This window comes from Lolium rigidum, chromosome 1 (genome assembly GCF_022539505.1).
Source record: "Lolium rigidum isolate FL_2022 chromosome 1, APGP_CSIRO_Lrig_0.1, whole genome shotgun sequence".
Lineage (NCBI taxonomy): Eukaryota > Viridiplantae > Streptophyta > Magnoliopsida > Poales > Poaceae > Lolium > Lolium rigidum.
Genome location: NC_061508.1, coordinates 45,346,981 through 45,356,598, shown reverse-complemented (window position 1 = coordinate 45,356,598; position 9,618 = coordinate 45,346,981). Strand labels below are relative to the sequence as shown.

At 46.0% G+C, this 9,618-nt stretch overlaps 1 protein-coding gene across 1 annotated transcript; it reads right to left on the bottom strand.

The window, feature by feature from the left end:
* Positions 1-1,886: 1,886 nt before the first annotated feature.
* LOC124707451 (wall-associated receptor kinase 2-like) lies at positions 1,887-7,646 on the bottom strand. The gene is made up of 5 exons (XM_047239109.1): positions 6,800-7,646; positions 6,689-6,754; positions 4,403-4,543; positions 3,294-4,160; positions 1,887-3,097 (listed from the first exon to the last, which is right to left on the bottom strand). The coding sequence occupies exons 1-5, from the start codon at positions 7,644-7,646 to the stop codon at positions 1,887-1,889; spliced, it is 3,132 nt and encodes a 1,043-aa protein (XP_047095065.1).
* Positions 7,647-9,618: the final 1,972 nt, after the last annotated feature.

The window sequence follows — 9,618 nt, the reverse complement described above, 5'->3', positions numbered from 1 at the left end:
TCCATAGCGTGTGCAACTTTTTAAATCCTGCGTCAGTGACACCGTTCTCTGTTTTCCATTGAAACAATTTCAGTGTGCTACCTAGCTTTTTATGGCCATCTTCACAAGTTAGATATACCAATTTGTTGTGATCCTCTAACATCTGGTCGAAGTCTAGCATTTCCTTTTCAGTTTCACATTCTCTTCTTGCATCAGCAATGACCCGACCAAGATCATCAGCAGGCTCATCTGGTGCCTCTTGATCTTCTGCTTCATTGTCTTCTGATGGAAAACAACCCCCCTTTGCAGTATCACCGTATTCAGGGAACATGGGATAGCTTTCATCATCCTCTTCTTCTTCATTGTAATCCATCATAACTCCTCTTTCTCCGTGTTTGGTCCAACAATTGTACTGGGGCATGAAACCGGACCACAGCAGGTGACTATGAATGGTACTCGAGGAAGAGTAATTTATGCCATTCTTACAGTCAACACATGGACAATACATAAAGCCACCATGTTTGTTTGCCTCAGCCATGCGATAAAATTACTCAGGCCCGAAATGAACTCGTCGAAGAATCGGTCTGTGTACATCCATTGCCGATTCATCTGCATGATATAATTAAGCTTATCAAAAACCATTATAGAGCACCATGATTAGTGAAACGATGTATATATATATACACATGCATTTTATGAATGGCGGATGGAAGGATAAAGTTGTTAACCTCGATGGAGAAGAAAAAAGACACTTAAGTGTGGCTTGTTTTGTGTGAACTCAAGTGGCAAAACCTCTTAGGCATTTCATCGAACACCTCTTGTGCATATGAAGAGGGCAAATCAACATGCACCCCTCTTGTGCTAAGAAGTGAAAAATGGCTAAGTGTGGCTCACACTTGGGTAGGGGCAAGGTATATGTAGAAGCAGGTGGGGATTTGGTCCCGGTTGGTAAGCCAAACCGGGACCAAAGGCGTATTAATTTGTCTACCCTTTGGTCCCGGTTGGTAAGGGTTTCGAGGCCTGGCACAGCCTACCACGCCCTGCTGCAGCCCCTTTAGTACCGGTTTGTAGTACAAACCGGGACCAAAGGCCCCAAACAAACCGGACCAGAGGGCGGGGTCGCCCCGCGCCGAACGAACCGGGACCAATGCCCCCCACTAGTCCCGGCTCGTTTTAAAACCGAGAATGTTGCTCACAAAGGTGCTGGACAAAAGGCCTATTCTCTACTGGTGGTTCTCAGCCCATGCTTAACAATGACTCAACCAAATGTCAGTGGTAAAGAAAGTCGTACTTGGGTTCATCTATGTGAACATGGGAACTGAGTGGCACAATATACCTTATTAGTTTGTCTACTTACATGCATGAAGCTCAATGGGAATCGAAACTTATAAAGATTGGGCCTTTATTTTCACAATGTGGGTTAGATTAAAAGACAGTATGGATTGATTGATGCCTAGGCTAGGACTTCCGCTTTTCGAAAAAACAATGTGGGTTAGATTTCATCGTCATTATCTAGTACTAGCCGCCAACCAGTGTATTCGCACTAGCTATATGTCGACATAAGGAACTTCTGCACTACTCAAGTGCGACAAATGATTAATAACGAGTCATGAACGCTTTGCTGGGTTATTTATCTAATGGGCATGATAAGGTGTATGATGTTAAACTATATTTGTAACAAAAAAATTGCCTTCATCTGCCCATCAAATGATAAAACGAAACTCTTATGTACTAACAAACATTTATACCATATACGTTAAATAAGAGCTACTTTACAGTTGAGGGTAGTATGCTAGACCAATTGACCACAGGAAAATCAGTAAACATGTTTTTTCTATGTTAAGTAGATGCCTGGAAACATATCCAAATTTGTTACTGTATCTTCATCCCATATGTTACAAGCAAAACTACCGAGGATAACTTCCAGATGCAATGAACTCTTTTTCCATACTATATTGTCTAGTCGATCCCTCGTGGTTTATTCTCAACTTAGTTGATGGGCAGTTTATTGCAACATAATGCTCCTCGACCTTCTTGGTTGACATTTGTTCCAAAATATGCTCGTTGGTTGTATGCACCTCTTCTAGTGTCAGCTCCACTTGTCTCATGGTTGGACGATCCTCGCCTCTTAAGTTTAGGCAAGCTACTGCAATTGCGGCCACTTTCTCGACCTTTTTTCCTCCATCCTCCATAACTTGTTGATCTATTATTTTGAACAAATTGGCTTCTGCAAACAGGTTAACAAAATGTACAACAAGACCCTCACCATCCGAAGAAATATATGAAAAGGGTTTCTTCCGGGTTAGCAATTCCACAAGGACGACTCCAAAGCTGTAAACGTCACTTTTCTCCGTGAGACGCCCCGTGTAGAAGTACATCGGGTCCCAATATCCTCTTGTACCTTGGGCCCTCGTTGTTACCCCTGACTGATCCATGGGAACATGTCTTGAGGACCCAAAGTCCGCTACCTTTGCTGTTAAAGTATCATCCAAGAGTATGTTAGCAGACTTGACATCTCTATGGATGATTGGTATTGAAGCAGTTGAGTGAAGATAGGCTAGAGATTTTGCTGTTTCAATTGCTATTCTGAGCCTATCATCCCATGATAATGATCCTTGCCCTTCAACATGCAAATGATCGTGAAGGGTTCCGTTGGATATGAACTCATAGACCAACATCGGGACTTCGGTTTCAAGGCAACAACCATAGAGTCTTACCACATTTCTATGGTTTATTTGAGATAGAATAGCAACTTCATTAATGAACTCGTCAATCTCCTTCTGAAGCACCTTCTTTGGTTTCTTGATGGCTACGACATGGAGGTCCGACAAAATCCCTTTGTAGACCGTACCATGCCCACCACCACCAAGTTCCCGAGATTTGTCAAAGTTATTTGTCGCCTTTGCAAGCTCATCAAGGGTGAGGATCATCCTCTCCGTTATGCTTGCTCTTTGAGATACCAACTGTTCCAGAAGTTGCCCACGGTTCAGCTCGAAGAATTTCCGTTTTAACATTTGTGCTTTCCGGTGTTTTACTTTTCTGGAAACATAGGTTGCTGCGAGAACCAAAAGGACGAGACTCGCCCCACAGGCAATACCCATTATGGCACTTAGACCTGGAAGAAAAAGTCGAGTCCAGACCTAATAAGAACACACTGGCTAGTACTATACGTAGTGAATTAGAAGTTGCAGCGTTACTGACCTTTAAAGAACTTGTTGCTGCCACCTGGAAGCAAGAGCAAAAGTTCAGTTAATTACAAGATAGAGAAACAAGGGTTATATACATTCTGAAGTGCGCATATGCATAGGAGATATATAAGCTCATGTTTGTACCTGAGCACCCACCACGGACGAGGTAGGGGTTGCCGTGGTACCCTTCGTCACATTGGCAAGAGTAGCCTCTGTTCCCTGATTTGCAGTGGCTGTGCTTGCTCTTGCAGATGTTGTTGGCTATCTCCTGGGGGCAAATTTGGTTCTGCGATCTCAGTGTAGCTGAGGTACGCGATGAGCCAGGCTGCAAGACCTCCCAATGCAGAACAATGGGAACCTCCAGGTTCTGATGAGTCTTACGATCTAGTTCCCCGATGAAGCGCCGCTTATTGAACCACCCTTCCTCTGCGATTAACATGTACGGGGCCGTGGATACCAGGTTCTGGTAGTTGTTCTGGTCGAACCATTGCAAGGATAACTCCTTGGGCATGCCATCCTTGGACATGGAGATTTGTGCTTGGCAGCAGCCGATACCGTGGCAAAGCTCGTCTTCATTGGTCAGCACGCTGGTGTCATTGAAGGAGCAGAGGGCAGCACATCCGCTGATGGTGGCCGGGTTGCCATCCCCAAGTAGCATTGCTTGCACATTGCACCCCGTGAGAGTGAGCTCGTTGCGGGTGGACAACGAGTAGGGTGCCTCTCCGCGTGCCCTGAAGATGCTGCTGAAATCATCCGAAGCAGCAATTGTTCTGCCGGTAATTGTAAGGGCACCGGCCTTGCCGGTGACACGCACTGTGTTGTTCTGGAGGGAGATCTCCACGACTCGAAGGCTGCCATCGTCACCGAGAAGCAACCGTGGGGGGTCGTGGCTTGTGTCGCAGGTGAGGTTGAACCCTGGCAGGTAGCACTGGGGCGGGCCTATACCGAATGGGTAGGGCACTGCCACGTCCCCACAGATCGTGTCGCAGTTAGCTGGTGAAGAGGGTGACAACATCGTCATTATTCATTGGAGCTAAAATAGATAGGCTTGTGGGAACCAAAAAAAATTAAAAACCACAATTTGTCAGAAAAAAACAGTAAATGTGTCACCGTAATTTGTCAAATACCAACGCATTTTGATATATCTCGTAAAACCAATAAGGATTTGATATAGTCCTATTGTGTTTGAAACATGCATGTATACTCACATATATGTTATAGAAAATATTCCTCACCTGCGACGGAACTGACGCAGCCACCGGGCAGGGCGTGGTTGCCACGGGTGCCTGGCGGGCAACGACAATCAAATGATCCCTCCGTATTAGTGCATACACCGTGACATTTCAGGTTTTCTGACTGCTCACACTCGTTGATATCTGCAAAATAAGGCAAGAGAAGCTACCTTCAAAATGCATGACTTGTGTCAAATCAGATTTAGGGACGGCAGTACGGCACCAGCGATCAAGCCAAGTTTTCTCTGGTTTTTTCCTTTTCTATGGAGGAAAAGGTTAGAAGACCCAACTTTTTTACTAGACTAGAAAGCTAGCCCCCCTCCTGGTTCTTAGTGCTGTTTGGACATCCCAATCTAAGTATCTAACGCTTTTCATACGCAACTTTTGACCAACAATTTAAACTATATTTTCTAGTAAAAAAGAAAACCATAGTTTCGCCATTTTTAAAAGAAAAAAACTGATCTATTCTGCGCCCCGCACTCCATTTCAGGCATAGCAACCATAGTGGCTACTCTACAAAAAGGTCTCAGGTTTCAGGTTATTAGAGCATCTCCAGCCGTTTGAGGCCTCCAGGCGAAATCCGGACTTGACAAACGCCGGATTGGATAAAAAAGGACGTGGGGGGCAACATTTTCCTAGTCGCACCCCGGCATTCGCACATCAGACGCGATAGTTTCAAAAAATCGTCTTCCCACTACACAAAAGTATCGCCAAAGTTCGGCGGGTGACGTAGGTGTCCTGGAACATGGCCGGTGACGCCGGCGAGAAGGTGGAAGGAGAGCCGAACGTACCTTGGGTCGGCCATGGCCCGGGGAATTGGCCGACGCGCGGCTGGCCAAAGTTCATGGAGACCAGCCTCGCATGTTCATCCGCCGCCGCCCTCTTCGGCGCGAGCTTCTTCTCCCTCTCCGCCCTGCCGCGAGTTTCATTCCGCCACCGCTCCACATCCTCCGCCCACCTTCCGTTTGTCCAGCCCGGCGCCCTCTCTTTTGGCGCTCGCGGCTTCCTCGCCTTCGGCGCGCCGTCGGTGGTGATCTTCTTCGGTGCCATGGTGGTGCAAGGAAAGAGGAGCTGCAATTGTGGAGGAATGGCGGTAGCTCCTCCGAAATTCGGCGGGGAAAATGGTTGTATGCGGCGTATTTGGAGGGAAAACGAAATAAATGGAGGGAACTACCCTTTCCTTTGCCGACACCACGGACCCGCTCGATGTTTCGCGCGTTTTTGTTTCGTCCGGAGTCCCCAACCGGGCCTCGCGAAGCCGGGGATGGCCTGGGCTCTCCGGATGCATGGATTAAAGGCTTATTCCGGGGGGGGGCGAGGAGCCGGGTACGTGGCTGGATCGAATAACACCGTCCGGATGAAAAAAAGGACTGCCGGGGGCCTTGTCGGGGAGACGGCTGGAGATGCTCTTAATGCCTTCTATTCTCATCGCTCGGATCAAGGAGCAAGGCCGCGCCTGGATCGATGCCCATAGCTCTTTGTTCGACGCTTTGTGGCAGCCTTGCTTTTTTTGTTGTATTTTCTCCTTCTCAATTAATGAAAGGGCAGAGCACTTGCCAAAAAAACCTCTTCAAACGAATACATATTTATATTTTAATATTTAATTAACCAGATTTTTAATCCTAGCCGAAGTCTTGAACGCAGTCGGAGCTCTTATTATGGCAAGGTAAGGCCTCTGCCATAGCTAGTTTCAGTTCGTTGCCATTATACCCCTATTATTTGCTAGTTCTCAACTTCGTGCTCATATGTCCTACACCACTTAATTTGTATTGTGATTCGTGCTAGTTATGAGTTGCAATATAAGTTGCAACTGAAAACTGAAATTTAACGATATCATCTGACTGAGCATAAAATTAGTTCTCAGTCGACCGAGAAATAGTCACACCAATTTTCTTGCTAGAACAAGCATCAAAGCGTGTTGTCTTGACCAGTTTTCTAGCTACAAACCTATAACAAGCAGTCAAACCTCAGTTTCATGTCTTATTGCTTCAATTAGAGGTAGTTAACATACGGATTGCTTGAATTTGCATGATGTTGTTTCCTCTAAGCTATTAACTGCCATACCAAACCTATAACAAGCAGTCAAACCTCAGTTTCATGTCTTATTGCTTCAATTAGAGGTAGTTAACATACGGATTGCTTGAATTTGCATGATGTTGTTTCCTCTAAGCTATTAACTCTGCCATACCAAACTTTTGGGTCGTCCTCCGCCACTGCTTGAACGTGTGACTTTAATCGAGTACCTTCGTTTAAACGACAGCTATTAAGAAGTAGCTAGAGGGAGCTAACCTTGGCATCCGTGGGTGATGTATGGATTGCCGTGGTAACCCTCCCGGCAGTAGCACGTATAGCCTCCTCTTGGACCCTTACGGCAGTGGCTATGGTTGCTCTTGCAGACGCTGCGGGAGGCGTCCCCGGGGCAGTCCCGGGAATCATCAATCGTAGTGTTGCCATGGCCAAGGACGACGATCTCCCAGTCGAGGCTTACCGGAACATCCATTGACGGGGGGCGCCGGTGTGCTAACTTTTCCGGCCGGTCGTTGAGGACCCACCGGCTCTGCTCGAACCACCCTCGCTTGGCGATGAACAAGCGCGTGGGCCACTCCCTGTCCGCGCTGTGGTTCCAACCGAAGGACGCTACTTCCACGTCGTAGGAGGCTATCCGGACAAGCTTGTTTCCGCCGGCAGCGGCAGCCACCTCGCGGTTGACGACGATGGGCGCCTGGCAGCAGCCTATGCCGGAGCACAGCACGCTGCTGTCCAGCCTCGACGGCAGGTACTCCAGGGGCCCTTTGCTGTAGTCGCAGAAGGCGGCGCAGCTGCTGACGGGGACGCCGCCGTTGATCTTCAGCGTCGCCTGCACGTTGCACCCCGTCAAGATGAGCTCGTTCTCGTTTGACAACGTGTAGGGCCCGTCGTCGTCGAGGCTCCCCAGTGTGCCGTTGCCGGAGCCGGTGTGCATGACGACGGTCACTTCGGGCCACCCTGGGGTGATGTCTTCGACGACTTGGATGGTGCCGTCGCCAAGGAGCAGCCGCGGTGGGTTGCTTGTGCGGTCGCAGGTGAGGTTAAAGCCTGGCCAGTAGCACCTGGAAGGTCCCATGCCGAATGGGTACGGCACACTCATGCTACCGCAGGCGGTTTGACAGTCCGGCAGCCCTATCATGGCCGGAGCTGCTGACCCGCCGGTGGCTGAGATCAGTGCCGCTATGGCTATGGCCGAGAGCGGGATGGTCATGTGATCCATGGCATGGAGCGATCGATTGATCCTATCCTAGAACTAGAAGCACACACATATATAGGGAGTATATGTAAAATGTAAAAGCATCCTAATAGTATATAGTGCGCACTAAGACCAAGGTTAGCAAATTCCGGCCGCCAAACAGGCAGCATCGTTCATATGTCAATGCTTTCCAACTGCTAATCAAGACTACCAACGCACAGATTTACATGAAAAACGTGGTCAAGGAGTAACCTTAATTAACTACGATGGAGATGCTACACTTTTGGAAACGACTAAATAACTACAGATTTATATCAAAAACCCTTTCTTCTTGACAAAGAGAGGCACCAAATTTCATTCAGCTCAGTTGCATGATACGGCGTTGATCACAAAGTCCTGATAAACAAAATTCTGCAAAATTGAAATAGCAACACAAGATGGAGAAGAATGAGCTAAAAAGGAGGCAGCTGACGATGGGTTTGCTTAGGCTCGAGTCATCAATGTGCTTAACGCAGTCATTTGTAAAGCGGAGAAGGCCAATATCTTTCAGGGTTTATCAAGATGGGGAATCAAGCACCGGCTGTCGATCTATGCCGATGTTGTGGCGATGTTCATTAAACCAGTTGAAACAGAGTTACCCAATTCTTTTTGGGCTGAAGCATTAAATCATGTTATGTATGAACTAAACATGTTCCCCTCAGTTCCTCTTGTAGGTAATATTCCTTAGAGAGTTTGATCAGGGAAGGATGTGTCATACAAGAACTTGAAGGTAAATGATGACATTGGTCATTATTTTCAGACAAAAAAAAGGTTTGAGACAAGGAGATCCATTGTCTCCTATTCTTTTTAATATTGTGGTGGACATGCTTGCCATCATAATTGAGAGAGGAAAAAATGATGATCAAGTAGGGGGGCTTATTCCACATCTTGTTGAGGGGGGATCTATTACAATATGCCGATGATACTATCCTTTTCTTGGAACATGACCTCCAGAAAGCTGTGAATATGAAACTAATTCTATGTCTTTTTGAAGAACTCTCAGGGCTCAAAATTAATTTCCACAAGAGTGAGATTTTTTTTTGTAAGGCAAATGATGAGGTGGACCAGTATAAACAGATTTTTGGATGTGATGCTGGTTTCTTACCCTTTAAATACCTAGGTATTCCTATCCATTTTAGAAAGCTTAGAAATTTTGATTGGTACCCAGTGGAGACCCGATTTGAAAACAAATTGGGATGCTGGAAAGACATATTATTGTCCTATGGGGATAGACTTGTTCTTATCAATTCAGTTTTAACAAGCTTACCTATGTTCATGCTATCTTTTCTAGAGAAACCTGTTGGGTAAGGAAAAGATCGTATTTTTATAGGTCTAGATTTTTTTGGCAATCTGAGGAAAATAATAAAAAAATAGACTTACCAAGTGGAATATCGTCTGCAGACCCAATGATCAAGGGGGTTTAGGTATTGAGGTCTTTGAACTAAAAAATAGATGTTTACAGAGTAAGTGGCTTTATAAACTTCTTAACGAATATAGGGTGTGGCAGGAGTTGCTGCAGAATAAATACCTAAGACAAAAGATCTTATCCGAGGTACAGGCTAAACCAACAGACTCTCCCTTTTGGAAGGGATTGATGAGGGTTAAGGACGATTTTTTTAGTAGAGGTTTTTTCAAGATAGGTAATGGAGAAAATACCCGTTTTTGGAAAGATACCTGGTTAGGTAAAACACCGTTAGCCCAACAATATCCATCCTTATACAACATTGTGCATCACAAGAATGTAACGGTAGCTCATGTGTTATCTCAAATGCCTCTGAATATCAGTTTCAGAAGGTTGTTGGTGGAAAACAAATGGACTTTATGGTTACAGTTATGCCGAAAGCTTATGAGGATTAATTTATCTGATGAGAATGATCAGTTTGTCTGGAATTTTTCAACATATGGTTTGTTTACAGTGAAATCTATGTATGAGAATCTTATGAATGACCATACACCC

Coding starts and splice junctions, on each gene's coding strand:
- LOC124707451 (XM_047239109.1), bottom strand. CDS start 7,646: ATGGATCACATGACCATCCCGCTCTCGGCCATAGCCATAGCGGCACTG. Junction 6,755..6,799: donor CCCCGGGGACGCCTCCCGCA/GCGTCTGCAAGA, acceptor AGGGTCCAAGAG/GAGGCTATACGTGCTACTGC. Junction 4,161..4,402: donor CTGCGTCAGTTCCGTCGCAG/GTGAGGAATATT, acceptor CCTCTTCACCAG/CTAACTGCGACACGATCTGT.